This window comes from Denticeps clupeoides, chromosome 16, assembly GCF_900700375.1.
Source record: "Denticeps clupeoides chromosome 16, fDenClu1.1, whole genome shotgun sequence".
Classification (NCBI taxonomy): Eukaryota; Metazoa; Chordata; class Actinopteri; order Clupeiformes; family Denticipitidae; genus Denticeps; species Denticeps clupeoides.
In genome coordinates, this window is record NC_041722.1 from 19792053 (window position 1) to 19818072 (window position 26020).

Sequence of the window (26020 nt, forward strand, 5' to 3'; positions counted from 1 at the left end):
AAGTCCTCATCGTGACTGAACCCTCCTCTAAGAAGTTTCCTATGGAGATGCCTGGTTGGTGGGTTTGTGGCCTCCGGGGCCCCGGCGGAGCAGGATGACGTAGCCGCATTACATCACCTCCGAGGAACGAGGTGGCCACCACCAGCAGACCACCCCCACCACCACCAATAAACCGTGTAATGGCTAGTTACCATGGAAACCACTCACAGCACAGAATCCACATGGCGCTTTTACGATGGACGGGATAAGATCAATACACAAAAAAAAAAAAAACATTTATTACAGAGGACATTTCATTTCTTTTTACAGTGCCATTGAGACATGTGGGTAATAACAATACAGTAAAGTTCCCCATCCAGACACGGAGGCATATAGTACAAAACAGACGGAAGATGTGTACATTTGGGAGATATATTCATGTATATATATATATTTATGCATGTGAGAAAAAGTCTTTTGAGATGGAGGTTTATTCTGTACAATGAAAGATCACAGGACGTTTCACAGGGGGCCAGACCACTTTTGTGCAGATGTTTGCTCCAGAGCAATCAAAAAACAAACTGAAAAGGAGAATGGCCGACCACACAGCCCAATGCAGAGATGAACTAAAAAAAAAAAAAAACAGCTGCAATTCAGACATTATTTGTTCAAAAATCAAGAAAAAAAAATTTTCAAACAAAATAGAAACGAAAGTGTTGGTCCACAAGGCAATGCGTCCACTTCTTTAACAAGCGAAGCACGAACAAAAGAGAAACGAAATCCAATAACCAAACTGGTCCCAGTTACAGCATGCTTAAAGACCACCCTTGACCTTTGACCTCTTCTACATTTTTTCCATTTGTACAGCGAGTGCCTGTCGTTCCTCTCCTCCTCACAAGAGCTCACTTCCTGCCACGCCCACACACGGCTCCCATGATGGGAACTAATCGTTTTATTTTTTTTTTTATTAGCTGCGTGGAGACGCTGCCGCAGCGCTGTAGTGGAGATAAAACACATCGGCCTCAGACAGACCTGCGCCGCGAGCGAAAACGTTCGCGTATAAACACAGCACCTAAAACTAGGGGGAGAAATCTAGTAAAACATAAAAACAGAGAAGAGGAAAGAGGCCAAAGGCTGGAAGCGTCCACACCAGAACATGTTCTAGAACCAGAGGAACCCGCTGCTGCTCTTGCTGTGGTCCTTTGTAAGGAGCTCTTTTAAAACACGCACACACACACACACACACACAAGCTGCCGTATAACAGTCAAAGACATGAAGGCATCACTTCTCAGTCCTCAACAGGACCGTAACCAGAGACGCAAACATGCAGGCATACGGCCAAGCGGCCCCAACATCGCCGAAGACGGGCGGGGTCCGACCGCGAAAGAGCGCGGCGGGGAGTTGACGTAACCTGCCACCGTTTTTATTCCTAGTATCAGCGGAGTAAAAAAAAAAAAAAAAAACCACAGCGTGATGGGGGAGAAAATCTCACACAAACAGAAAAGGGAAACAGCTGTAATAATAATAACAACAACAACAACAATAATAGTAGTATAATAATAGTCAAGAGTAAGAAAATGATGTTGAAAGAGAAGAAAAGGAGAGGGCTTTTCCAGTTTTTCCCCTTCTTCTCGTGTGGTGCTCCGTGGGGTTTGGCACAAAATGGTACAGCTGTGTGTGAGACGCAGGAGCGGTGGCTCGGCAGGTCGGGCGGGCCGACGCCTTTACTCCCTCTCCATCCGTCTTCTGCGCACTGAGAGAGGGAGAGAGAGAGAGAGAGAGGGAGATGTTGAGGTCGGAGGTGTCTCCTCTCTCCTGTTCCTGGGTCAGTAGTCGCCTCAGTGCGTTTGTGAACCCGCTGTTAGTCGGAGGAAGCAGCACGTGAGCATGCGGTGTGAGCAAAACTCAAACCAGTGTGAACATACAGGCCGACGCATTAAAACATCTTCCTGCTTCCTAATGCACGTAAGAAGCGTTGAAATACTAAAACGCCGAGCTGTACGACGGGCGTACTTCGTTGTTGGGAAAAAAAATACATTAAAAACCTTCCTAGCGGTGGGTTCCGAGCCTCAGCCAGTCCAACAGCTGGGACAGAAAAAACCTATAAAGTCTTTATAGCATCACAGAACACAATAAAACAACAACTCCTTCGTCAGCAACTGTATTAAATCATTATTAAACTGGGGTAAAAACAGTGAAAGTGAAGTGATTGTCATTGTGAAACAGTGCATCACAGCACACGGTGCGCACACGGTGAAACGTGTCCTCTGCTTTTAACCGTCACCCTTGGTGAACAGTGGGCAGCCATGACAGGCGCCCGGGGAGCAGTGTGTGGGGGTTACGGACTAAACGTGACACTACAGCGGCTTCCTAACAGGTAGAAACACCTTTCGTGGACCCTACCAGAGGATCCATGGTTGAGTTTGTGCATAAAGGCAGCACCGAGCAGGCCACGCCCCCCCTCTTCTTTTTCTTTACCATTTTACCTGGAATTTAATTTAAACTCTGATTCAATGTAGAACGTATTAAATTTTGAACAATGCCGCCCTTAAACAGAGAGACAATAACAGACAATGGCAGCTTTTATTAGGGGCGCACCAGGTTTCTATCACGTTTATCCTGCAGTCTAGTCGCAGCAAAAACCGCAGACGACCTGATAAATGTGTTGCTGCTCTTGGTACGTTATCTCGCACTCTGCTCAGCTAATTCTCAGTATCAGGACTGCGAACCGGCGACGTTTAAAGGTTATAAAGCACACACTGCACGCCCATGCCCTGGTCAAGGTTCAAAGGTAAAAAAAAAACCACACACACGCACACTTGCAAAAGGCCACCACGTACTTTATATGCAAAAACGCAAGCGCGCCATCATCCTGGATCATTCAGCTGGCATGGCTCTGGTTTGTGTTCATTTTTAAATAAACGGTAGTGAAAATGTCCCGTATGTTGTTCCTGACACGTCCCTCTCTGTTTACATATAAACAGTGTGGTGGCCATAAGAGAAAATACCATTCAGACGATGACGGTCTCACACACACACACACACACACACACACACACACGAACCACACAGCGTGTGTGTGTGTGTGTGTGTGTGGAACGGTCTCAGCAGGCCAGGCAGGACAGCAGCTTCAGCAGAGAGAGAGAGAGAGAGAGAGAGACAGTGAATCGCAGTTTATTTCACCGTGGCAACCAGAGCCGGGACCGGAATCCAGAATCTGACCTTGTTCCCAGTCGTTTTCCGAGACCCTAACTGAACCGACCCCACGGGGCTGGAGGGGGGGGGTCACTAAAGACAGGAAATGACTCAACATCGGTCCACACTTGTCCTTCCCACAGGACCGCAGCCCAGCTGGTGCCATGTAACAAATCTTTTATCAGCGGTCAGTTTTGGGTATAATACGGGTATAATATGGCCGCTCTGATCAGAGCGACAACTGAAACAGCACCCGTGCCTAATAAAGTGGAACTGAGGGGGCGCCCTCACCCAGGTCGTTGTTCTTGGTGATGGCCGCTGCCGCTCTGGCCCTGGGCCCCTGCTGAGTGAAGTGGTAGCCGAACTTGATGATGCTCGTGTTCTCCTCCAGCATCTTGGCAATCTCCATCTCCACCGTGGTGCCCAGCTGCTGTCGCTGTGGAGACAAGTGAAATAAAAATCAACCCTAACATGCACGTTAGAGGTGTTGAAATTCTAAAGATGAAAAGATAAGCCATGCATCGTGATTCTGCATCGATGCAGTGCAGAACATAAATGTTCTAGATGTGAATCTACACGGTTCTTGAAGTTAGATTACGATTAACAATGCCTTGTTTATCGATGCCACCCATACATTTTCTACATTACTTCACATGATGTTACATTTACAGCATTTATCAGACGCCCTTATCCAGAGCGATTTACAGTCAGTAGTTACAGGGACAGTCCCCCCCTGGAGACACTCAGGGTTAAGTGTCTTGCTCAGGGACACGATGGTAGTAAGTGGGGTTTGAACCTGGGTCTTCCGGTTCATAGGCGGGTGTGTTACACACTAGGCTCAAATTTGAAAACATCATGAATGAAGTAATGTAGAAAAATTTATGGGACGCATCGTGATGCATCGTAATCGAATCGTGAGCCCAGCGAATGTTCACGCCTCTACTGCATTAAATACAATACAAGAGAGAGGGACGGCCAGTCCGTACCTGATTATCAATCTTGATCTCTGACAGCGTGTCGTTGTCCCGCAGGGCTTCGACTAAGGCCTGGACCCCTGCACTGGTGATGAAGTTGGACTCCAGGTTGAGGCTCCGCAGGGTCTTGTTCAGCCGCAGCATGTCGCTGAAGGCCTGAGGGTCGAGAAAGAAACCCCGTTTACCCGTAATCCCTCCAATACGGGGGTGGAAGGGGTGCTTAGGAAGACTCGGGCGTCTTTAAGCAGTCTCGTACAAAGACTCGTACAAACGCAGCATAGAATAACCCGAGCAGAGATTAGGCCACAGGGGCTGATTCAGTCTCTGTAAACATTGGTACTTCTACTAAAAAAAAAACAACACCTCACCACAGCCACTGGGTCATTGCTCCGTGACGCGGCCAGACTGAACTTCTTCACCTGCGTGTTCTTCTCCATGGCCTTGGCGAAGTCCTTCAGCGTCGGTATGGGAATATTCTAAAAGGGAAGAAAGTGAAACACCGGGGTGTTTATTCCGGTTCAGACGGAGTTCTGCGAAAGCTGTAAATGAGGCTTAAATCCCGACCGGCACCTTGATGTTGTTCAAGTTGACCTCGGCCAGCGACGCATCGTTGGACTTTATCCTCTGTAACGTCTCCTCCACATTAGTGGGGTTGGGAGGCTCGTCAAAAACGGGCTTCACCTTCTCTCCTTTAATGACGTCTGTCAGTGAGACATAGACAGTTTCAAGCTCTTATACACACACACACACACACTTACAAGTGGTGATATTTTTGTAATTGAAAGATAAGCCTTCAGTATAAACAAAGATACTTTTCAGGGGAACTGATGGAAATTGATTGAAGTTCTTGGTTTGCTGTTATTTCCAGAAATTTTTACTGCTGTGCCACCCATCAGTATATACACACACACACACACACACACACACACACACACACATATATATATATATATATATATACATACACACACACACACTTTCTTAATGTGAGTCCAAACTTTTATGAAAGTAAGAGCGTGAGTAATGTAATCACCTGTAATCATCCAATACACTTTAACTTGGGTTTTTGGGGTGGTTGTAACCTGGTGGGTAAGACCCAGGTTCAAACCCCACTTACTACCATCGTGTCCCCCGAGCAAGACAGTCTCCAGGGGGACAGTAACTGCTGATTGGTAGTCGCTCTGCGGATGTAAATGGGACACTCACTGTTGTAGCCATCGTTACTGCTGGTCCCATCATAGCTCTGTGTGCTGGTTGTCAGCGTGTGCACCCCGAGGATGGCTTTATATAGAAACAGACCAAAAAAAAAAAAATTTTAAAAAGTGAAATTAGAGAGAGGGACTGAGGCTATTATGAAAAATCTATTCTATTTAACGAGAGAAGTAGACATTCCAGGCGATGTAAAACAGAGGGTGTCAGGAGGATCGTATTTGGAAAGGGAATTTGGGGGCAGCAGATACACAAGGAACACTGAGACGGGGACGAATGAGACCTGTATAGTTTTTTTTTTTTTTAAGATAAGTCCCCTATCATGAAAATGTGACTTTGTGAGATTATGAAACATTGATACGAGTTCCCAGAGAAATGGCGATAGGTGTAAAGGGTACTTTGGTCATTCTGCTTCACCACTTAGACACCAAAACAGAGTGTCCTGGGGGAAAAGTGGCTGTAATCCTTTCGAAATTTCGAAAAGAGACTTCAGATACAGTATTATGAGACACTAAGACTGATATAAAAGCAAGAAAAACCTTCATATCAAGGGACCTTCAAGACCACTGAGTCTTCTCCTGCGGCAGTAGAAATGACCACATACCCGCCAGGTCACACAGCTCTGTGTCTGTCGCGCTGGACAGAGCTTCTTCCAGCTCCGGGTCGAGGGTGGTGGCCTCCTCCTGACGGGTCTCCACCGGCTTCAGCTTGGGGACGAACACCTTTCCTGCAGAGCCGAGCGAGAACCACCAGGTCATTTCATGCAGGAGCCGTCCTGACATAACCATCCGAAAACCGCTCACAGTTATTGCATTACATCAATCAACAAGTGTAACACGCCTCATCTGATCAAGATGTGGTTTAATGGGGCGTTGCCTTAAATGCAAACACAAGCTGCTTGTTGCGCCTGGGTGTGTGTGTGTGTGTGCGCACACTTAGGCATGTTCACACAATCCAGCTACAACGTTAACCAGAAAAGACAAATAGTTCTGAATTCAAAATGAACTCGATTCAAAGTGGCCTGAGATTTATAACATGAAAACGTGAAGCACAGCACACGGCGACTGTGTGACACGTGTTCTCTGTATTTGACTATCACCATTGTTTGAGCAGTGGGCACCATGACAGGCGCCCGGGGAGCAGCGTGTGTAATATGTTCTGCGATATTCATTCCGAACCCGGAGGAACTACGTGGCTTTCAACTTTAAAAATGCGGTCGAAACAAATCCAACTGCGCAGACGTTGTGGGGACAGACGCGGAGGATTACAGGTTACAGCCGACGCCCGGTGTTATTACAGCTCCATGAAAGCAGCAGCGCAGCGGCGGGGTAGCAGGGCGGAGTCGTCGGCTCACGTTTCCCCCCCCTATTTTCCACTACAACAACTTGGATGCATCCACTCGATTTCAACTCTAAATTTCACCAGATGTGGGTCGCGGTTCAGTCGGTCGAGCGGAGCAACCAGAACGGCACACTTCACGGACGATCTCAGAGCCCTAATTAATGAAATCAGGCTAAACGGATGAAGGTTACAACACTGAACTCCTAGTAGGACTGGGGGCTGGCCAATAAAAGGTTTACAACTTGAAAATACGACTACATTTACATTTACATTTACAGCATTTATCAGACGCCCTTATCCAGAGCGACTTACAATCAGTATTTACAGGGACAGTCTCCCTGGAGCAACTTAGGGTTAAGTGTCTTGCTCAGGGACACAATGGTAGTAAGTGGGATTTGAACCCGGGTCTTCTGGTTCACAGGCGAGTGTCTTACCCACTAGGCTACTACCACGACTAATAGATAAATACGGCATACACAAATCACATGGGCCGTAGCTGATGGAAAAGCTACGATTTTAAAACACACACACACACACACAACAGATGGAGACCCCTGCAGGTGACCCTGAGAAGGACGTGTCCTCAGCACCCGCAGGCGTGCTTATTAAACCTGAAACAGGCTCTTCAGGCTCCAGCGGAGCCGGTCTGGGCGTCTCGGGTGTGTACCGGACGAGCGATTACCGCGCATTAGCTGCACTCCTGGCCTCCCGACCTTTCCGCCGTGGCACTTTCTCTCCCCGCGTAAAGAGCTTAGCGCCGTCCCCGGCGGGGCGCCTGCCGCCGACTCGGCCGGAGCCAAAAAAGCGCCGCGCTCTCCAGCCGAGAGAAGAGCCAGACACGCCGGGGGAGGTTCAAAATCTTCACACGGACCGGCAGTGGCTTAAAACCGTAGCCGAGCAGACAGCGGGCTGGTGGGGACCTCCGTGACCTCGCCAGGGGTCCGGATGCAGTTATGTGGACAAAGGGGGCACCTTCACACCTACTGGGTGAACACGGACGCCCAAAAAATAAAACAACTCTTGTGCGGTCCACCTGGTGAGAACACGTACCAAACCAAAACCACGTGATTGCAGAACAGTGAATTGTGGGTAAATTTCAATGTCATTTTCACGGTAATTCGTAGCAAAAACGAATAGTGTGTTTTGCACACTAAACAGTCCACAGCAGCAGATCTGCTTCCTGTATTCACTTTTGTTGTTCCCGCGGCGATACACCCGACCAATCAGCAGAGAGACAGTTTTTATGGGGTTGAATTCAAATATAAAAGATGCAAAAAATCTTCGAAACCTCTGCTGGAAACTGTTGTTCGTCTAATTGTATTATTCTGAGACCGATGTCTTAAATGTTTGGGTGAGGAAAAATTCCGTAATACTAGCTGGTTAACTAACTAAGCACAAACCCACACTCTGTACATTATTTTTACAGCATTTACCAGACGTCCTTTTATCCAGAGCGATTGCAGGGACAGTCCCCCCCTGGAGACACTCAGGGTTAAGTGTCCTGCTCAGGGACACGATGGTAGTAAGTGGGGTTTGAACCTGGGTCTTCTGGTTCACGGGCAAGTGTGTTACCCGCTAGGCTACTACCACCCTATATTATATTAGGCCGTCCTTGACTGCGCTTCCATCGGAAAGGAACGATCTCAGCAGCTTTCGCAGGAAGTACACCGGGGTCTCCAGGGAACGGATATTAAATCTGCAGCAGCGGGCGCGCAGCGTGTTTACTGCATGCCTGCACCATTACGGCACGATGCGGCTCTTACACGACCGCGTCCTGACTCCCATCGTCGCCGCGGCGGCGTATTTACGATGCGTTAATCACATGACGATGCGCGAGGGGCGGACAGATTTTCCCACAGGTCCCGGCAAAAATCCAAGCCGTTCACACGGCAGCGTCCCCGTCAGGCCCCGCCAGACAAGAGGAGCTTTTCATGTGCCTTCGGTGAAAAGGAGTTTTACAAAAACCATCACAAAGCAGAGACACTGAGACTCCCCGAGACAAGAGAGACCTCCTCCCGTCCTCCATCCTCCTGCTTCTCACAGTTCTACCAGGCTGTGGCTCGGCAGGTCCCCGTGGGACAGCGGTGAAGTAAGGTTGCCGGTTCGAATCCCGATCCGCCAAGGTGCCGCTGAGCACAGCAACGTCCCCCCACACTGCTCACCGGGCGCCTGTCATGGCCGCCCACTGCTCACCAAGAGTGACGGTTAAATACAGAGGACACGTTTCACTGCGTCACCGTGTGCTGTGCATCTCAATGACAATCACTTCTTTGTTTTTTGTCACCGTGACGGGCAGCGGGTGTCTCGGACACGCGGCCCCTGTTCGCCCGCTCTCCACGGGAGCAGGAAGTCCCACAAGATTGGAGGGACACAGAGGAAGAGAGTATGAGAGATGTGTTGTTGACGGAAGCGACTTGAGGAAAGCGGTGCTGGGAAACTCCACCGGAGACCAAGTTACAGAGCAAATAACGCGAATATCTGGTTCCCGGCTCTCCCAGGACGGGGTCAGAGGTCACTGGGATGCAGAAAAGGAGAATGCTGGAAGCCTTTTCTTTTCTTTTTTTGTGTTCTAGACCAACGTTCTTATCGAACTGGACACTTTAAGAACGCGCCGCAGCTTTGCCGAACGAAGTCAGGCGGCCATGGCGACCGAACACAAAGCAGTTGCCGGAGCGGCGCTGCGAAAACATGAGGAGGAACAAACTTGAACCGACTTTCAACTGGCAAGCCCCCCCCCCCGCCGAGCCACGGGAGACCAGCACTTCCTGTCTGACTCCAAACTTCGTAATTAACCAGCAATCTGGACGTCCAGAAGAGTCCTCCTTGGACAGAGAGTGCAAAGCTGTCCCATGAGGCCTTGCTTCTCACAGATTAATGGCCAGAAAAGCACTTTTGTACTCCCATGAAATAAAAAAAAAAAAAAAAAAAAGAATAAAGTGGTTTCATATGAAAAACCCCTTTCAAGACGGGAGAATGAAAAGGACAAAAAGTCTCGCCCTGCCCCTCCTCCTCCTCCTCCTTCGCCTTTCTCATTCAGAACAATGCGGGGACAACCAGGGCCCATAAATCAGGCCTGCTGCAGCGCGGGGTCCCCGGAGACGGGCGGGCGGGCCGGAAGCCGCGACGGGACCCGCGTTAACAGGAAGTGGCCGCTCGGCTCCTGATTAATCATCGACCCGTGCTACCGTACGACCGTACCAAACGACAGCCATATTTTTGGTTTTGGTGCAGAAAAAGAACACAGCTGGTTCGTTAAATACATTTCTTTCTTTCTTTTTACGATTGAATATCAGCGTACCGGCGAAAATGCCGCGATATTGTGAGCTGAATTAATAACGAATCGTTTTACCGGCTACTCGCTCCACGGGTCGGGCATTTAGGTTTTTCGTGAGAAGATAAAAGACGCTGAATGAAACGTCCTGCTTTCCTCATGACGAAAAACCACGCAACGTTCCGACAGGACCGCTTCATTACGTTCAGGGTCGCTCGGGACCAGGACCTCACGGCTCTGGAATGTCTCTGGACGCGATCCAAAAACCGGGGAGTTCCGTCAGGCCGGGACAACATGGCATATTTTATACAACACACTCAACATTCATTTCTCATCTTTTCAGCATAAATTGTTTAATGGGAGTGTGTGTGTGTGTGTGTGTGTGTGGTCTATATGCTTGTTATTCCACACGTCACCTCCAGAAAAATCTCACACATCATTTCCAGAAAAATCCAGTTAGGACGCGAGGGACGTGCATTAACAAAACCAGAAATTCTCATATTACAAACACACACCCACTCACAATCAATGGCTCAGTCAGCGCATCCCATCGGAAGATCGGATGAGCATCGATCCCATCCCGTAAGCCCTCACCTTTCCTCTCGCCCGTGAAGGGCACGTAGTCTTCTCGGTCCTGGTACTCCAGCGCCTGCTTCTCCAGGTACTTCAGCAGCCCGTCCCGGTCGAACGGCCCGGTGGCCGCCTTGGCGGTCTGGTCCTTCTGCCGCATGCCCGCCGGCAGCAGGGCGTTCTTGGGAGGGGAGACGGGAGAAACGCATGGAAATTTTGGACCCCGCCCGCTCGGTTTAGGCAAATTTAGGTACGTTATTTGCATGCTTTGCGACATGCGGCGCACAAGAAATTAATGAGCAAATTAAAAAGCTAAATTCCCTAAACCCCGTGTTTCACCTCCGGGTCCATCTCCTCCAGAGCGTTCTCCAGCTGCTTCAGCTCCTCCTCGGAGAGCTTGTTGAGGATTTCGTCCTCGTCGATCTCCTTGTACTTCTCCGTGTCTTTCTTGAACGTCAACGCCATGGCTCCAGCTGGCGAACGCCTCGGTTTTCCTCTCTTGAGATGATCAGGATCAGGCCGGCGTGATTCTCTGCACCACGGGGAAAAAAAAAGAACAAAAATCACACTTACAGTGATTAAAGTGAAGTGATTGTCACGTGTGTTACACAGCAGCACAGCACACGGTGCACACAGTGAAATGTGTCCTCTGCATTTAACCCATCACCCTGAGTGAGCAGTGGGCACCATGACAGGCCCCCGGGGAGCAGTGTGTGGGGACGGTGCTTTGCTCAGTGGCACCTTGGCAGATCAGGATTCGAACCGGCACCCTTCTGATTACGGGGCCGCTTCCTTAACCGCTAGGCCACCACTGCTACCAAAAAAAAAAAAAAAATTCCCATGACCCCGATGAGATTCCCTGACTTACAAAAGGCAGCGGGCCCAAGGCAATGAAGATGAAGGCCAGTGGCAGGACGAGACCCTTTTACATTCGTCTGAGCCACAAAGGCCTCGTTCATTCGTTTAAAAAGAGTCAACATTCCCCGGGAATAAAGGGCGTGGCGGGTCGTGGTCCTACATATCAACTTCCCGAGATAATACCTCATAAAAGATCAGATATCCCGTCTCGCTCCCGTCCTCGATGTCCTGCTGCCGTCCGGCACACTGAGCTGAGATCAGTTTGCCGAGCGCGCGAGAGGGGCAGAAGAGATGCGTCGCCGACCCGCCCCTGAACCGCAGGGCACCACGGGGGGGACGCCGAACGCCCGGCCCGCATGTGGATCTCATTATCCGGCAGGAAAAAAAAAAACCCCACACGATTCCATTATTCCAAATTCCAATAACGAGCAAGAAGCCTCTCAAAAGGTCCACAAAACATGCGCTCTCGCCGAAACAAGGCCCCGGCCACGCCAGAAGGCTCTTTTCCGAAACGTCCCGTCCCGGGGCAGTGGTGGCCTAGCGGTTAAGGAAGCGGCCCCGTAATCAGAAGGTTGCCGCTGCGAATCCCGATCCGCCAAGGTACCACTGAGCAAAGCGCCGTCCCCACACACTGCTCCCCGGGCGCCTGTCACGGCCGCCCACTGCTCACCAGGGGTGATGGTTAAATGCAGAGGACACGTTTCACTGTGTCACCGTGTGCTGCGCTGCCGTGTATCAGAATCACTTCACTTTATCACTTCATCTGGCCTGATCTGTGTCCACATGGACCCAGCACGGTTATTTTCTAAAACGGCATCCGTGTGGACACCGACGTATCAGCCCAACGTCCAGCCTGACCTTTAACCCCAAATGCGTCCTACATACAACAACGGCGGACAACACGTTGGTGGTCGGGCTGCAGCAGCTACAAGAACTCGTCTCTACGCGGCACATTTCTAACAAAAAGACGTCTGGAGAACAACGGCGTGTTTAACTCGCCGCGGGGGAGACCTAGACGCCGAACAAGGGACGTTCTCTGCGTCTCCGTGCGGACGACAACGCTCCCGAGTGGACGCGGAACCCCGTTTTAGAGGAAATTGCGGGTCTAAACCTGCTTTACTTTCCAGGTATAAATAGAACGGAGCGTTCTATTGCCCAGGTCAGGGGGTTCCAGACAAGCTGTAAGAAGCCTAAAGCCCACCGACGGCACACTAATCTACAAGAACATCCATAATGCTCTTACCGACCAGCTCGGCTGAAGGTACGAGCAACGGGCGACTCTGCTCTGCACTTATTTAGCTTCGGTTTTTGTTCGCGGGAGCGCTGGCATTAAGCGTACGGCGGACATTAATAAAGGTTACGTCTGCGTGACCGCTGCACCCAAACAGAAGACGTGAGACTCCAGACTTCTCTGGCTCCCCTGACGAAGATGAAGATGAAGGGGGGAGTGATGCTTCAGTCAGCGTTTCGCCACCTCACCGAGATTCACACTTTTAAACGATGAACACAAAACGGCTAAAGATCTCACAGTAATACGCGGGTGGTAGTAGCCTAGTGGGTAAGACACTCGCCTACGAACCAGAAGACCCGGGTTCAAATCCCACTTACTACCATCGTGTCCCTGAGCAAGACACTTAACCCTGAGTGTCTCCAGGGGGGGACTGTCCCTGTAACTACTGATTGTAAGTCGCTCTGGATAAGGCCGTCTAGTAAATGCTGTAAATGCATAAGTTCTATGATTCCACGCAGATCGTACGATGCATCTTGTATTTCAGCTCTGTTCTTACGTTTTCAGTGAAACGTGTAATATCGCGATACGTACAGACGATGCCAACACGGTCCGCTTTTAGTAAAGCAGAGAAACCCGACATGCAAACCCTCACTAACCCGGGTTTTTTCTGAACCTACGAGCCATGGCTGCCCGATACGACTTCTGGCCAGAACCAATCCTGCCTTCTGATAGACGCAGCAGATAGGAGGTCCACGCCTCAAAGTTCTCCTCCATCTGACTCCGCGGGCCCGGCGAGCCGCACCCTTCCTTCAACGTAAAACGTGGCGAGGGCACGGTGCAAGTGCCGATCCCCGGTCCTCCACGGTGCGACTTGGTTTTTGTATGTTTTTTTTATTGTGCAAGTTGAACCTTGCTTCGGCCATACCTGCTTCCCCGCACCGGCACTGCGCTTCGTTATTACGCGGCACCGTGAACGCGTTCCGCCGGGGAGAGAAAACGAAAAGTTTCTGACGCCAGTAGGTTCTCCTGGCGCGCCTTGCGGGGCGGTTCATTGATTCGCCGGCGGCCGAATTTCCCTCGTTGTCGCCGCACCGCGATCACACCTCCTTCCACTCGCCCGGCAGCCCCGCGGCGCGACGCCGACTGCGTTAGCTTAGCGTGCTAGCGGTCCTGGCTATCGACACTTTCCCAGCGCGACGAGTTTGGGCTGCAGCGACGCGAGAAACGACTCTCGTCGGGGGAGGGGAACGACAAGGACATCTTCTTACCGGGTGACGGTGCTTCAGCCCGCGGCGAGTGGCTCCTGTGGGGCGAGCGAGATATGCAGCCACCCTCAGCCCAAGGGCGGTAACACTGGACAGTAGAATAGGCTGAGGCGCGTACTCGCGTATTGAGCGACCTGGCACTGACAGTAGCCAATCAGGTGCCGAGTTCTGCGTGCTAAGCCCGCCCCATTGAGGTCGTTGGCCTATCGGAGGAGAGAACACGGACGAAGGTTCCCAAAGCGGTCTGGGAAACGGAGTGCGGTAGCAATTCTCTGAAGAAGGAGATTTCACCACAACAGTATGACGCGACATTACTCAACATCTCATGAAACTTTACACCCTCATGAAAACAATTACGTCTCAGAATATTCAGAATACGGAGACCTGTTCATATTTCAAAAACGCCAACTCAATAGACCTTTAAAAATGTCAGTACTTAGGTTATTGATTCTAAAAAACATATAAACCACACATTTCAAAAACTCGGAGTCGCACGTCATAGTTGGCACTGATGGTATTCTGACTTTTACGAACTAGCGTCGCTTTCAGCGTTACCTTGACTGTATTCGCCTGTAGTCGACCATATTAAGATCCACACAAGTTACACACGATTCCGCGGAATAATAATTCATTTCTTAAAGCTGCCTCTCTCGCTCGAAGCCAAAACAAATCTCTACTGCCACCCACTGGTCAGAGAACCGCAGTTATAATACGTGCATGATGCTAATCGCAATCTGGAAATGAATTTCACTCCTACGTGCGTACAACCCCCTACAAATTTTAAATGCATCAAATTATTATAACACATTTGACCTCAAATAGCGAATAAGTGACTAGACTCTCCAGAGGTTCCACTTACAGAGCAATGAGAAAATGGTCACATTTGACATATAAAGGACATTTGTAATTACACAGACTCGCTTAACTCTGTGTACTGATTGATTTTAATCTGAATTTAGCATACGATCTCAATTCTATTCTGCTCTGTTCGGGGACTCTTATGTGGCCGGAAACGAGGACTCTTATTCTCTAAACGCAATTGCTCCCGAAAATGGCGGACATGGACGAATTGTTCGGGAGTGACGGCGACAGTGACAACGAGCAACAAGGTAAACATTAAATCGTGGTTTTGCTTCGATACGAGTTGTCCTGTCACATGTGCACCCGCCGTTTTATTTTCATTTAGCCCGCCAGTCTACGATTCCTTTCTATGATACGCTAGCTACGTGATCGGCTAGCCGTGCTAATACGCTAGCATGGCTGGATGTGAAAGGGCTGCTGATAAAACTACTCTTGGCCGTGTATATACATCATTAATAATGTTCTTTTGAGTGCCTTGTTGTTTTTGCATGCCTTTGCTTGGAGAATTGAGAGTTTGCCGTGTAGCTAGGCTGTGCTCCGTGATATCAACATGGGTGTTAGTAGCCTATTGGGTGAAGAAGACCCAGGTTCAAATCCCGCTTACTGCCATTGTGTCCCTGAGCAAGACACTTAACCCTAAGTTGCTCCATGGGGGTACTGTCCCTGTTAATACTGATTGTAAGTCGCTCTGGATAAGGGCGTCTGATAAATGCTGTAAATGTAAAATCTGTTGGAAGAAGACTCAGCGGTGTTTCTGATCAATGATGCGCGTTATGGATTTTATCTGATTTGTCCTGACTGTGCCTTCTAATGCAAGTTGTCATTTTTCACTTGCATTTATTCGAGATCGTTTATGGCATGCATCTGAAAATGCGTTATTGAATTGACACGCTTTGATTTTTATTTTATTTTTTTGTCAGTGATGCCCAGCACCCGGTGACACGGTGAAACGTGTCCTCTGTATTTAACCATCACCATTGGTGAGCAGTGTGTGGGGACGGTACCTTCATCAAGGGCACCTAAGTTTTCACCGCTTGTGCCAGTAATTGCTAATGTGGCGTAGAGTTTGTCGTTCTCCTTAAATGATGTAGGAGGCAGGGTTGCCAACCATCCCGTGTTGTCTGGACACCCGAAATATAGGCAGCTCCAGTCCTGTATTCCAATCAAATCCCCGTCGGCCAGTAATACACTACAGGCAAAACTCATGCAAACGTTGCGGTGAGTTATAGACCGTTTCAGGGTGTCAAACTTTATACAGATCTGTTACTACGGCCCGGCGATTTGAAGCACTGATAAAACAAAAACTGCAGATCCCATAATGCAGCTCTTCAGTCGCTTTGATGAACGTGACATTTTACACTGCAGCTGAGTCTCGCCAGCGATGTGCGATTCCACTGATAGCTGCTCTGCGCTGGCACCTGCAAGAAAGGGTCCCTCATTTGGGGTCGAGAGAGTTGGCAGGCCCTAGTAGGAGGTCAGGACAACACAGTATAGAGAAATAAAACCTTCTCTGCTTATTATTAAGGCTATTTGTTGTTTAAAACATGTTATTAATACATCAGTTTCTTGCGAGCTATTATTTATTTATTTATTTCAGAGTCCGGTTCAGGATCAGGTTCAGATTCTGAACATGATGAAAGGCCAAGATCTGCGAGCAGCGGTTCTGGAAGCGAGAGTGAGCAAGATAATGACGATGGACAAGATGGTGGAAAGCCCAGCAACAAAGAGTTGTTTGGGGATGACAGCGAGGATGACCAGGGCAGCCAGCACAGTGGCAGTGACAACCAGTCCGACAGATCAGGCAACCAGTCAGATGCCTCCATGCACTCGGGGCAGGAAGACAACGAGCAGTCTGACCTGGAGCAGCACAGCGATTCCGAGGGCCATCATGAAGACGAAGACGACCGCGGCCACCACTCAGATGCGGGGAGTCCAGCGTCAGGGGCTGGGAGTCACCGCCAGGACATGGGCAGTGCGAGTCCGCACTCGGAGGCAGGAAGTGGCCACTCTGACCCGGGCACACCCCAGTCGGGGCCAGGAACGCCACACACCGACGGCGAGGGCTCGGGAAAAGAGGCGCACTCTGACGACGAGAAGTGGGGCAGAGGGAATCAAAGCGATCAGTCGGACGATGAGGAGAAGCCACAGCACTCGGAAGAAGAACAGGACCACTCTGATGAAGAAGGGAGGAGGAAGTCAGGTCAGCAGTCTGCTTTCATACCTCTTTCTCAGTTTCTTGATGTAATGTGAAGGCACGAATTGATTACTATGAATTTTGTATCCCGTTGTCTTTTTATTTTTCTTTTTGCATTATATCAGTTAATAGCAAATTGTTCATCATCAGGATGGTCAGGAAAAAATACATAAAATTGGGTTATTTTCCCAAGCAGGGTCTGACAAAGCCAGTGACAGTGAAGATGACTTCATCAGACAGAAGAAAAAGAAAGTGGCTTCAGACTCCGACTCTGACAGCGATGCTGGAACATCGAAAGGTATGAAACGACATACATTACCTAAGTTAAAGTGAAGTGATTGTCATTGTGAAACAGCCTGGCACAATGTGTCCTCTGTATTTAACCGTCACCCTTGGTGAGCAGTGGGCAGCCATGACAGGCGCCCGGGGAGCAGTGTGTGGGGACGGTGCTTTGCTCAGTGGCACCTTGGCGGATCGGGATTCAAACCGGCAACCTTCTTCCTTAACCGCTAGGCCACCACTGCCCACTACCATCTAAATAAGCTAAAAAAAAAAGACTCAGTAGTGTTTACTTGATATGCAAATGCCATATTTATTTCTTTTTTAGATCAAAATCATGAAATGCATCAGTGGTCTTCAGAATAGAATTTTTTATTGCCACTATACGCATGTACAATGAGATTAAAAGCAGCTCCTTCTTTGCATGTAGTAAACAGAGCAAAAAACACAGGAAGGGCCAGGAACAAAGTGAAGTGACAGCGCTATATACATATGGGAAGAATAAATAACTGAATGTTTTTATATACAGTTTATATTTTATATATTGATAAATTATTGTTTTTTTTTATATTGTATTGATATTGCCCAGCTGGAGGTTAGATAGGAAGGAAGTCCAGCACGACCCTTTGCAGATGTCTGTATAAGACCACAAATTCTGAACTCTAAAGAGCTCCCATGGTTCCCATCTACAGGCAGAAAGCCAGCTGCAGATGACCTGTTTGGAGAGGCGGATGACATTTCTTCAGACAGTGACGCGGAGAAGCCTCGCACACCTGGACAGCCAATGGTAAGTCAAGTCTGAGCCCCCACCGACTGCGCCATATGAAAAACGGGGGTGGACTCCACGCTTTCTTTTCCTTTTTTCCTGCATTCTAGGACAATGAAGACGGCATGGAGGGTGAACAGCAGGACGAGGAGCCTGTGCCGGAGACACGGATAGAAGTGGAGATTCCCAAAGTCAGCACAGATCTGGGCAGCGATTTATATTTCGTCAAACTGCCCAACTTTCTCAGCGTGGAGCCGAGGTGAGTGGCGGAAATATTTAGCTTGCTTTAACGTCAGCCTTGTGAAAATGATGGTATAAAGTGTACAGCAGCAGGCGCGTGTAGAGTTTAATAAAAACTATCAATTTAAGTTCAATATCACTATACTGGTGTGTATAGTTTGTTTTTTTTCTCTGTGTGTATGTGGACACTAGGGGTGCAGTGGTACTTGGTAAAACTCCAGACCATACAGTCCGCCCCGCGAGGCCCAATACGCCCTTATGAATCTGCGGTCCCGGCGTCAACGTAGCACCAGATCCTGTCAGACTAAGCGGCGATGTGTCCTCACGAGTTAATGTCCAATCGCTGCATCACTGTCTGACTCCGCCCGCTCACCCCTCTCGCGCTGTTGTAGCTAAAGCTGAGCCGGAGGGGAGGAGGCAAACCGAGAAGGAAAAACACTCGGGCAGATGCTGGTATTCCCACCTTATTCACAGTTTATTCACTTCCGATATTTCAACCTTACCATGGCCGGTTTAATTATTCTATACGTTCAGACATGAATCAATACAGCGTCACACAACAACAGCAACATTTATTTCTTATATAGCCCATAATCACATACAGTACGTCTCAATGGGCTTCAACAGGCCCTACAGTTCACAACCCCCACACTTGACCCTTCTGCACACAAGGAAAAACTCCACACAAAAAAAACTCTAGGAGAGAGAAAAAAAAGAGAGGAAGAAGCGTTGGGACGGAGTTAAACAGAGAGGGACCCCCTTCCAGGGTAGAGTGAGCCTGCAAATGGTGTCAGTGCAGGGCTGGTGATTGTCCAATAAGAGAAAGTCCTACAGTTGTAGAGGTGGAGAAGTCCAAAGTGCAGTATAGACCGTCTGCCCATGTTTGGAGGTCCTGGACAGTAGGATATTTTAGTCCAGTCTCATGGTGTACGTTACGTGTCCATTATGATGCTACACGTTCCTGGAATGTTGAAAAGTGAAAATAAAATGCAAGACGCCCAGAGCAGCATGTAACTCAGCCTATAGGCTGATAGCTGCACCGATCGCGTAACACGGCTCGTCTTACAGGCTTCATTTCACATCTTGTACAAACCGCAGCAAAAATGGGGAAAAAATCTGCTGCGGCACTTCAGGTAAACGCAAGAAACTAACCCGCGTACCGTTCTGGCACCGAACGTGTACAGATAATGACCCGAATCCGTACTGTGGGATACCTGTACCGTCTCAGGCCTCGTTTCATGTCATTTATTTTTCCCCGTACAGGCCTTTTGACCCCCAGTACTATGAGGATGAGTTTGAGGACGAGGAGATGTTGGACGAGGAAGGTCGAACGAGACTAAAACTAAAGGTGCCGCGCCCAGCCTCTGTATGCAATCTGGAAGGAAATCTGTGTTTCATCCTGCCTAACGTTTCCTCGTTGCTCCTGGTCAGGTTGAAAACACCATCCGGTGGAGATCGCGCAGGGATGAGGAGGGCAATGAGATGCGGGAGAGCAACGCCCGCATTGTCAAGTGGTCTGATGGGAGGTTGGTCCACGTTATCTGTAGTAATAACCTGATCGTACGTGAAAATGCAGCTTAGTGTTTATCGTGAATGCAGAGAGACGGACTAAATGTCACCCCTTCAGGCTGACCCCCCCAACCAGCCTGATCTTCTGATTTGATGTATTAACAGGGTAGAAGTTCATACAAATTCCTCACATTATGAAGTTCAGTAGGAGTAGTTTAAAATACTGCATACCCAATACATTTTCTGTGTATGATACCACCATTCTGCACTCGCGGGGTGGATGTGTGGATGAAAGTTCTCCTTATATTAAAATTATTTCTGATATTACCGAATCAGGAATAGCCTAGTGAAAGTATTTTTCTACTTTTACGTGCATGGAATTGACCGAGGCTATTGCAGTCACCCCCTAGTGGCTTGCTGCGGTACAGGTAATACATGTCTGTTAACATTGACAAAGGATTTAAAAAAAAAAAATGAATATATCAAATAATAATTTATTACTTTAAATTATATATATGTATATATACACACACACACACCACCCTTGAACGTCTTGAACCTTAAACCTTCGGGCACCCTGAGCTTCATGCTTGAATTTACTAGCAGTGAAATATAAGGCTGTTTGAACTATATGTCTGCACCAATCAACCTCTCACTGGACCCTCGCTGCATTTTAAAAACGTAAGATGTCATGAATTAAGCAGCTGCAGTAGAGGGGCGTTACGTAACAGGAGGCCGGGCGGCGGCACATCCGTTTCACCGCGTCTTCTCCCGCACAGCATGTCCCTTCATCTCGGCAACGAGGTGTTCGACGTCTACAAGGCGCCCCTGCAGGGAGACCACAACCACCTCTTCATCAGGCAGGGCACCGGTCTGCAGGGCCAGGCCGTGTTTAAGACCAAGCTGACCTTCAGGTGAGCGCCCCTAAGCAGCACGACACGGAATGTTCACTATGCCGTAATACCCCAATCCCCCGCTCTGCCAGGCCCAGATATTAATAAGCCTCTTTGCACATTTGATTTTTGGAAGGCTTGATGGGAAAGCGGATTAGTGAACTTTTTCCTTCTGGTACATTTGGTCCTGTATTTTAGCGTTTTATACGTTTTAGCCCATGTGGCTTCCTGGGACAGATGTTGTACAAGTTAGAGTGAGAACCGCACAATCATTTATTAGATGTTTTAACAAGCCGACCAGACGTTGCGGTTTTAAAGCCCCGTGGGTACTTGTGGAGCCCATTACGCTGCTAAATGTTAACTGCATATCGTCAGTGAGCACGGCGTGTTGGTTTTAACCTCCGTGCGAATGTGCATGTTCTCGCTCTCTCACTCGCTCTTCCTCGCCACCTAGGCCGCACTCCACAGACAGCGCCACTCACAGGAAGATGACGTTGTCCCTGGCCGACCGCTGCTCGAAAACGCAGAAGATCCGCATCCTGCCCATGGCTGGCCGCGATCCAGAGTCCCAGAGGAACGAGATGATCAAGGTAAACCCGGCCGGTCTGCTGGCCACGCCTGCTCCCCTTTCGCGCCGCTTCCTGGTACCGACCGTTTAATTAAAGGTCATTTTCAGAATCTTCTACGTGCACGTTTTATTTTATCACTTTCGTCGAGCCAGTCCTTAAATTCTTCATTTTCAAGACAAATATATTGAAACTTACCCTTGCCTGGCATGGCTGGCAAGTGTAAGGACAAATGTCGACACAGACCTCGCAAAGAGTTTTCGTTCTAGAATGTTGCACGTTTTTAGAGCCGGAGAGGTTTTGAGCGAACTGGGAACAAAGGTGCATAAGTACACATCAGGTCTTGGAACGGAAGTTATTTGTTCATACCAACATAGGACACTAACAGTCCGTGTATATAAACTGCTGTGACCGATGTGCGTTACGTTACGTTACGCACAGTGGCGCGTGCGTCTGTTCGAAATGACCCCTGCTGTCACTTAATTTTTCACCGTACTTCAGGCCTTCGCGTAACGTTGAAATTCTGATGCCGCTCTCGAGGGCGCAATGGTGTGCATGGGAGTACATGGCTGTAAATGAGGGTTGTTGGGAGTGGAATGGAAATCAGATTGACATGTGACAAGCGCCCTCGGCACAGTCCCCTGACCCACATCACAGCTTAATGATTAGTCCAAACCCGCGGCGCTTTTGGGGTGCCGCGTTACATCCGACCTTCTTCCCTCCGAGGTTTGCGCCTTGTCCGGGAACGCTGCATGTAAACCCTGCGTGCCTTGCAGAAAGAGGAGGAGCGCCTGCGGGCCTCCATCCGCCGCGAGTCGCAGCAGCGCCGCATGCGGGAGCGGCAGCACCAGCGGGGCCTGAGCGCCGGGTACCTGGAGCCCGACCGGTACGAGGAGGACGAGGATGGAGAGGAGTCCATCAGCCTGGCTGCCATTAAGAGCAAGTACAAGGGAGGTGGAGGCCTGAGAGGTGAGTAAAAACAAATCAGTAAATAAATTCGTTTTTTTGCCGAGCTGGTCTGATGAGAATTATTGTAAGAAGCCGTGGAAGGAAGCATGGGTCTCGGGGCACAGATGGAATCGGATTGAAGTAGTTCTGGGTGCTGTCCTAAGAGCACGTAAACACAGAAGTCTGTACCTCCTGCAGAGGAGCGGGCCAGGATCTACTCCTCCGACAGCGACGAGGGCTCTGAAGACGACAAGGCCCAGCGACTGATGAAGGCCAAGAAGCTGGACAGTGACGAGGTGAGTTACCATAGGCTCAGTTAGGCCCCGCCCACACAAGAACGCTTTTCTATAAAACGCGTCCACACGGAGATGTAGAGAACTTCCCGAACGCTGTTTTACGGGTCAGGTTGGAGGTTGCGTTTCCCCTGAAACGGTGTCTTCGTGCGTACGCATGGCCAGATCGGATAGAAATGTTCCCGTTTTTGAGAAAAACATTCTGGGCTGGACGGGGCCTTACTGTCACTCCTCGACACTCCGGGTCTTTACCTCACTTAGAATCATTTAATATTTAATATTTAATTTAAAAGTAAAGTGAAGTGGTTGTCTATTGTGATACACAGCAGCACAGCACACTGTGCACACAGTGAAATTTGTCCTCTGCATTTAACCCCTCACCCTTGGTGAGCAGTGGGCGGCCATGACAGGCGCCCGGGGAGCAGTGTGTGGGGACGGTGCTTTGCTCAGTGGCACCTCGGCGGATCGGGATTCGAACCGGCAACCTTCTGATCACTGGGAAGCTTCCTAAACCGCTAGGCCACCACTGCCCCCATTGGTCATCGGTCTCAACCGGTGACTAAACACTGATGGCCAATAAAAGACTGAAGTGGATTTCATTCTTAGCCCAGTCTTCTCGTTATCTCTGCTTTCCCGCCACCATGAGAAGGCTTTATGGGGTTTAACTAACCACTCGGCCTTGTAACCTCATTACGTTCCCGTACCCCAGTCTCCCAACGCTCCCGTTTTAAAGGAGGCTTAAAAGAACGAAGGGTTCTTTTTTTAAAATTCCGAGCCCGCCACTAGGTGGCGCAGTTCTGCGCCTTCCCACAGGTTCTGCTTGTGGGGTTAAGAGCGCCGGTTCCGTGCCCTGCATGCCAGCGTTCCGCCGCAGTGAGGAGGGAACGTGGGAACGTGGGAAAGCGCTCATGTTTATTATCCCGCTGAACTTTCCAGGAAGGGGAGAACTCCAGCAAGAGGAAGGCGGAGGACGACGACGAGATGGCCACCAAGAAAGCAAAGAAATACGTGATCAGTGACGAAGAGGAGGATGAGTGATGCACTTTTCTTCCCCTCTTTATCTTTATTTTTATTCGTCAATGCCTGTATCATTTATAAAATGACTGTTTGTACATTTTTTTTTTTTTTTATCTCGGAACTGTACCACTGCTGGGAATAAAGAGAATCGATGACAACCTGAACCACGTGTGGTGACAATGCTGTGCCCGGTAGATCCAGTTAAATCCGCCCGGCCGCGGCATGTGGTCTGGGCACGACCGGAGGGGGCTATAAGCCGCGCCTCGCTCGGGCCCCCCGTCCAATCTCTCGTCGGCTACGGTGGCCGCGAGTAATTAGGGTGAATTATGTAAAATGGCTCGTCTCCGGGTAACCGCCGCCACCAGATGAAGGCTGCTTAGGAGCTGAGCACCTGGGCGAAAACAAGGCTCCTTTCATTCCCTCGTTCGATCCGTCCCGCAGTCGGTCCCCGAACCCGGGCGGGCGCCCCGGGGGACCTCCCAGGCGTGGCGATAAAAATACTCCCGTGTTAGATGTTTGAACATGCCGACTGCGGGGGCTGGGATGATGCCGCTGCGGCTCTGAGGGGTGTTTATGATGTGCTGTTCTTTGCACGGCGTGTGTGGGATATCGATATTGCTGATAATGTGTGTGACTCATGTTGCCGTGTGTGTGTGTGTGTGTGTGTGTGTAGGACGCCGTGCTCTCAGGCTGTTCCAGGCTTACATAACTCTGCTGCAGAGAGGGACTGTGCTGCCAGGGTGCTGGACACGGGCGGGGTGGTGCCGCGGGGGGGGGGCTCTGCAGCATTTCTTCACCCCCAACACTGCGGCTCGCGCGTCCGCACCCTCCTCTGGCTCGTCTGTCGCCGTAGCCGGACCGCCACCGCCTGGTGTGAGAGAATGAAAGGTGATGCACACTGTAAATTCGGCCTCGTTCGCATGCAGCGTTGCTGTGGAAACAAAAGGATGGTGCTCTCCCACGCCATATCTGCTGCGACTGCGGCTTGGTTTTGCCGATGATTGATGGGCGGGCGGGGTCAGTTTGGCTGGTCCTGGAGGCCAAAGCTGTTCTCGTGCCAAGAACAACGTCATTTATTATCGCAATAATGCTTTATTCATATATTAAGTGATAGTTTTAAGTGATAGTTGTTGACAATCCATTATGTCAAATTATTAATCCAGTCACTAATCCATGCATTTTACATGTACAGCGTTTACCAGATGCCCTTATCCAGAGCGAATTAGTCAGTAATTACAGGGACAGTCCCCCCCTGGAGACATCTCAGGGTTAAGTGTCTTGCTCAGGGACACGATGGTAGTAAGTGGGGTTACCCACTAGGCTACTACCACCCTCCATGCACTAACGTGTCCCAAACTGAACGTTAATTCGGTGTCCTTGGAATCTTTATCATGATTTTATTTCCCTGTATAAAAGGTCCAGATAGCAACTGTTGATAAACATGAACAAGTTCATGCAGTGGACTTCATGCAATGCGTGCGATGCGACCGCTGCGCGGTCCGAACGGGATTTATTAGGCTACGACAGAGGTGCCGTAACGTCGCCGGCTCCGCTCGAGCCGCCGTTGTGTCCCTGGCGGTTTGATCGCGGCCCGGCCAGCATTGCACAAGCTGCATGCCCTTCACCCGGACGTGGAGTGCGCCCTGCGCGTCCGGGCGAGTTGCGTAAGAGTCCAATAAATAAAAAAAGGAAACTTAACACTGTCGCAGGGGATAGAACAGCCTGGGTGCATCGCAAGCGCTTATCAGCTTCTGTCTGACGACACGTCTGCGGTCGTGTTCCACAAGCGTTCTCTGGGTCAGACTGTCACTGCAAATTGTGCCAACCTGTCAGCACCTTGATGAATCACGCCATTTAAAAAAAAAAAAAAAATGGTTTTATAGTCCTAAGAGTCGTTCATCATTGTTATCATGTCTTCGTCTCATTTATAATAATACAGGCTTAAGATTTAACCAGCATCCTTGTGTATAGTATTAATGGATTACCTGAACAAGGTCATCGATGGATAAAAGAACACGACCTGTTAAATTATTTAAAGTTTTTTTTTTTTTTTGTGGTCCACATTCCCTCTAAGGGACACCTCGTCTGCTAACTGGCCTTTCAGGTACCCATTACTGTTCGCATGGCGTGACCCCAATTCCCTCCGATCGTTCCACGCGCACGTATACGCCCACCACGTCCACCCATGAGCGACCAGCAGTATTTCAGAGCCGGCTGTGACTTGTGAAAGATAGAACGCTGACCTCTGACCTTCGGTTACCTAACAGTACGCTGGCAGCTATGCCAAGCAGCTTGGTGCAGCTCCAGCCGCCCCACGCCGGCAACGCACGCCGTAGCCCAGCGTCAGTAACGTGCGGTCAGAGAGAAAAGGAGACGCCAGTTACACAAGAGCCAGGCCAGGGATGCCCACGTCTTTTTGTTGCCTGTAAATCACCATGACAGATTTCCCACAGCACATCTGCGTTCCTATTGGACACTTCCAGTGAGTGATGGATGCGGCGATTTCACATGCATCAGTCTGGATAAACACAACAATATACTTTCTAGAAACATCATGCAT

At 49.5% G+C, this 26020-nt stretch overlaps 2 protein-coding genes across 5 annotated transcripts; one reads left to right on the plus strand and one right to left on the minus strand.

The window, feature by feature from the left end:
• Positions 1-254: 254 nt before the first annotated feature.
• Positions 255-14554, minus strand: tmod2 (tropomodulin 2). Of its 4 annotated transcripts, none has more exons than XM_028956544.1 (11): positions 14450-14554; positions 10880-11072; positions 10565-10721; positions 5963-6085; positions 5356-5430; positions 4720-4850; positions 4518-4625; positions 4162-4305; positions 3467-3611; positions 3203-3331; positions 2838-3108 (listed from the first exon to the last, which is right to left on the minus strand). In XM_028956544.1, the coding sequence occupies exons 1-11, from the start codon at positions 14524-14526 to the stop codon at positions 3008-3010; spliced, it is 1383 nt and encodes a 460-aa protein (XP_028812377.1). In that variant the 5' UTR covers positions 14527-14554; the 3' UTR covers positions 2838-3007. The 4 variants fall into 4 exon arrangements, with proteins under 4 accessions (XP_028812380.1, XP_028812377.1, XP_028812379.1 ...); XM_028956546.1 differs by lacking the exon at positions 14450-14554 and adding an exon at positions 13898-14165 and having other exon boundaries at positions 2839-3108; XM_028956547.1 differs by lacking the exons at positions 2838-3108; positions 3203-3331 and adding an exon at positions 255-1733.
• A 313-nt stretch (positions 14555-14867) lies between these two features.
• leo1 (LEO1 homolog, Paf1/RNA polymerase II complex component) lies at positions 14868-23563 on the plus strand. The gene is made up of 12 exons (XM_028956543.1): positions 14868-15003; positions 16353-16955; positions 17146-17247; positions 17921-18015; positions 18105-18253; positions 19498-19582; positions 19666-19760; positions 20523-20657; positions 21091-21226; positions 21979-22171; positions 22349-22446; positions 23380-23563. The coding sequence occupies exons 1-12, from the start codon at positions 14946-14948 to the stop codon at positions 23479-23481; spliced, it is 1851 nt and encodes a 616-aa protein (XP_028812376.1). The 5' UTR covers positions 14868-14945; the 3' UTR covers positions 23482-23563.
• Positions 23564-26020: the final 2457 nt, after the last annotated feature.